The following is a 4,118-nucleotide window of genomic DNA, read 5'->3' as shown; positions in this document are numbered from 1 at the left end:
AAAACTTACACCAGTGTAAGTTTTGAGCACTTGCCCTAATTAGGATCAGCCAATTTTTGCACGTATGAATACGCATATTACGGGCAAAACCATAGGCAGTTGGAAACTCATAGCTGGTGTTCATATGACAGCAACGCTCGGACCTCAGCGAAGTCATTACGGTCAGCGGTACGGTACGTTACGGTCCGCGCCGTACCGCATTCCGCCTTTTGACACTACGGTACCACCGTACCGGAATGCCAAGTGTCAGAAACCGGTTACGGTCCCAATTACGATTACGGGTCCACTTCGTTACGGTAAACCGCGACAAAACCCGTTATGACTACGGTTCCATACAGGGTTTTCCCCTTAACCCATTACCTCACACATTCCTGATACCATCCCACAATTTTCTCAACGCAGGGGCCTTCCAAAACCATATTGATCCTTACAAACTCTCAATCATCTCCACCTCAATCCTATTCACATCGACCGAGACCTGGTTTACCTCATCATTTCATTCAACCTCCACGTTCGAATGGAGCTAGCCAAAGCTCAGATGGACGATCGAGCTCTCGTATCTCTGCTGTCATGTCAAGTCACTCGGGCAAGCAGATTTTTGACCCAACATCTTTCAAAACCTGGCCACCGGACAGATACGGAATCGGAACTGGAACTCAAATAATCCCATTTTCTCAGGCCACCGAGAAGCCAGAGCTAGATATGAAGAAGATGATGATGGGTTGTCTGCTACTACTTACAACTACCCGCAATCAATCGTTCTCTTTTCGAATTGTTTTTCTCGTTTCTTGTTAACTTCTTTAATCAACAACATGAAGAAAAAATTGGTATTTTCGTGCTTTTTATGATATTCTTCTGTTTTGTGGCCTTTCTTTCTCATCTTTTGATGTTTTCTTATCTATTTTCTCTCAAGAGTATTGCTATTATTTTACTTCTTTTCTTGTCTCTCGTTAAGAGGTCATTATCATATCTTTTTTTGTTTTTTTTTCATATTTTTAATAGAATAGGCCGCGACGACCGAAATCTGGCCCTGAGATAGGCATCGCGGTACGCTTCATTACGGCACAACCGTACCAAAGTGAGCATTTTGCTACGGTGCTCCCCCACAACGTTACGGAACGGTTAAGAATTAATACGGTTGACCGTAACGTCATGGGTTTTACATAACGTTACGGCGGATTACGTTGAGATCCGAGCGTTGATGACAGGTCAATGTGAAGCACCCTTTTGTCCTTGTGTAAACTTTTTTGGTGGGCACAAAACCCTCAAGTACCAATGAGGTTTGACAGATAAAAGCTGTGTTGAAAGCATATGAGTATGTATGAGTATGTATGCGGAAGTGTGTGAGATAATAATTGAACACCTGATGGCCTCCGTAAGGCTCTCACAATGAATGCTCTCACATTCAGTCAAAAGACAGTTTGGTAGGCCTAAGTCAAATTCTCACATCTAGAAATCTTTTCGATGACTAAGTAATTGAACGCATACTTGTTTTTGCCACGCAACTTTGTTTTTGTCACACATCTCATCAAGGGGAGATCACACTGATATTCATTGAGTTCAATGTATTTCCAAAGAATCAAAGGGTGGTCGGGGGTCAAACTAACTGCATTAAGTTCTACAGTCGGAACATAAGTAAGTATTCTGTGCTCAATACAAATCATAGGCACGGTGGACTCCCTAATCAAAGTCAGAAATGTAAGATGGTACACTTGAAAAGCTAACATGATTAGGTGTTGGTGTTGAGATGAAAAAAATAAAATAAAAATAATCCCAGAATACCCCGAACCCAATTGGATAACCCTATCCAAACGGGATAGGGTTATCAAATGGTGCGGCGGTGGCTATGAACGTGTATTTACCCCTAAGCCATCATGATCCAGGACGGCTAGGATGTCTGATCTTCGCGAGGAGAAGGGGTTCGACGAGACCGAAGCCACTCATGTTGCAGGGATGAGAACAAGGAATAACCTAACCAACACAATTAAAGAGGGTAATGTCAAAGTCAAACTAAAGAAATACATGAAGGAATCATAGGATAAACTTCTATCTACCTGCGTGCGCCGAATAAAGGAAGCGCGCGTGCGCGTAAGGAAAGATTAAGTATCGGATAGACATGAACTATTTTATAAAAGGAAGACAAGCATGCGACAGCGTAAGTAGAACCTAGTGATTATCTTCAGAAGAATTTGGGAAATCTCGTTGAAACATTGTCAGTGCGAGCTCAAGATCTGGTTATTGTATAGAGCAGCCACTTACGGGGCATTCCCTTGTCGAGCTACTGAAATGCATCTAATTAATCCCTGTCAAAGGGTTGAGGAGCTGGCCGCGTTGGAAGTGTAGGTCTTGTTAGGTGTGGGGGTTTGACCTGTTTCGGCGTGACTATAAATGATCAAATAGTACATGTACTATTCAGCGGAAACCGGAATGTAAATGAATGACAGTGATCAGCTGATCAGCGGAAACCAGGCACTATATAAAACAACTAACTTGTATCAGGTTGAAAACTTGACGATGTTGCCTCTCGAGAGCATGAAACTGGTCGACTTCAACGTCAGCATCGCACACCCGGAGAGGGAAAATGCCTTTAAGACGGTAGAAATGCGTGTTCCTGTCTTCATGTGTAGCTTCATCTGGAGGTGGGTATATATTCAGATCTTTCATCAGTTATTGGGGTTGTCGGGAGCGTTCTGTGTCAGTGTCAATGCTTTTGGATAACATACGAGAATCTCACTTGGATATTCGCTAGAACACTCTGAAAAACTAGGTTGGATTGACTAGCTCTTCTGGTAAGTGGTTTTCTTCGGGTGTGCGGTTTGGTTGAAGATTCGAAGAATCGTTGGTGGTGGTCATGTCAAGGGGGTACATGATTATTAACCTAAAGATAGAAAGATGGAAGTGCGACAGCACGCGTGGTTCGATAAAGATCGAACCAACGACGGACGGTGGTGAGGGAGAGATCGATTCCGGTTGATCGCACAATCTCAGGAAATGTCATTCCTCGCAAATCCATCCGTACCACGACCGACCAGCTTGAGGTCGGCGCCGCATTGTTTTTTCGGCATGATGATTATTGAAATTGAAGAAATCAAAAGCTTGTCCGAATAAGGTGAGGGTGGATCAAAAGAGAATCTTTTGGTTAGTAAAGATTCAGAGAAATTGAAATTCAAGAAATAGGGAAAAGGGTGGTTTGCAAAAATAAAGGGAATTGCCAAATGGGCTTGAACCTGTCAATCCCCATTTGGCAAGAGTCGTTTCGTGGTTAATGGCAGCCTGAACCTGTCAGTCCTGCCCCACTGGTGTCCAAAAGCGAGGAAAAGAGGGGAAAATAAGGAAACTGCGCACCTGTTAAAGTCTCTGATGGCTTGATTGTTGATAGTCCAGGTGGATGTGTAGTTTTGGATGAAGAATCCGAAGGAAATTGGAGTGGTAGACATCGATGGAGAAAAAGCGAGAGGGAGACAGAGCAAGAGAGGAAGAGAGAGAGGTTCGTGAGAGCCGAACATGTAGTCGGGGCAGGGAAATGTCAATCGAAGGGTGTGTGTTTGTGGCATTACATGTGCTAGCACCCTGGGTGAGCCGTCACAATTGAGGGATGACGCGGCCGCAGCGCGCATCATAACCATAATCTGGGCGCGTAAGCAGTTGATCACTCTTTTTTCCGCAGCAGGGCGCAGGCGCCAGATGCACGGTACTGATCCTACATTGACCCATGCCGTCAATGTAGATGCCGTCAATGTCGTATCGTGCATGCCGCGAGTCCAAGGTTGACAACCATTTGTGGGTTGGAATTATGTAGTTATGTGGTTGAATGTATACGGATTGTCTCCATATACATGAACAGGTATATATAAAGGAGTGGGTGTATAAATTTCAATATCAAAACAAATTAAGCAGGTATGTAAAAGTTCGGAACAAATGTAAGTATCTAAACAAATGTAGGTATAAACATAATAAACATAAAAGCATGAAGAAACACAATATACAATAAAGGACGGGTATCGATCTTATCATAATGCAGGCTGTTTCCCAAGCTAGATTCGACTACGACATCAACTAGGGATACAGGCGAGCGGGGATTTTTGGTGATAGGGCAGGTCCATGTATTTATGAAATGT

The 4,118-nt window shown here is 43.5% G+C and overlaps 1 protein-coding gene across 1 annotated transcript; it reads right to left on the bottom strand.

The window, feature by feature from the left end:
* Nucleotides 1–3,088: 3,088 nt before the first annotated feature.
* On the bottom strand, nucleotides 3,089–3,752 carry MELLADRAFT_87519 (uncharacterized protein; the record flags this gene model as incomplete). The annotated part of the gene is made up of 2 exons (XM_007410595.1): nucleotides 3,089–3,095; nucleotides 3,346–3,752. The coding sequence occupies 2 exons, from the start codon at nucleotides 3,750–3,752 to the stop codon at nucleotides 3,089–3,091; spliced, it is 414 nt and encodes a 137-aa protein (XP_007410657.1).
* Between the last annotated feature and the right edge of the window lie 366 nt (nucleotides 3,753–4,118).

The sequence above is a fragment of the Melampsora larici-populina genome, assembly GCF_000204055.1.
Source record: "Melampsora larici-populina 98AG31 unplaced genomic scaffold MELLAscaffold_21, whole genome shotgun sequence".
Lineage (NCBI taxonomy): Eukaryota > Fungi > Basidiomycota > Pucciniomycetes > Pucciniales > Melampsoraceae > Melampsora > Melampsora laricis-populina.
The sequence above is the reverse complement of the archived record's forward strand: the minus strand, read 5'-3'. Positions and strand labels throughout refer to the sequence as shown.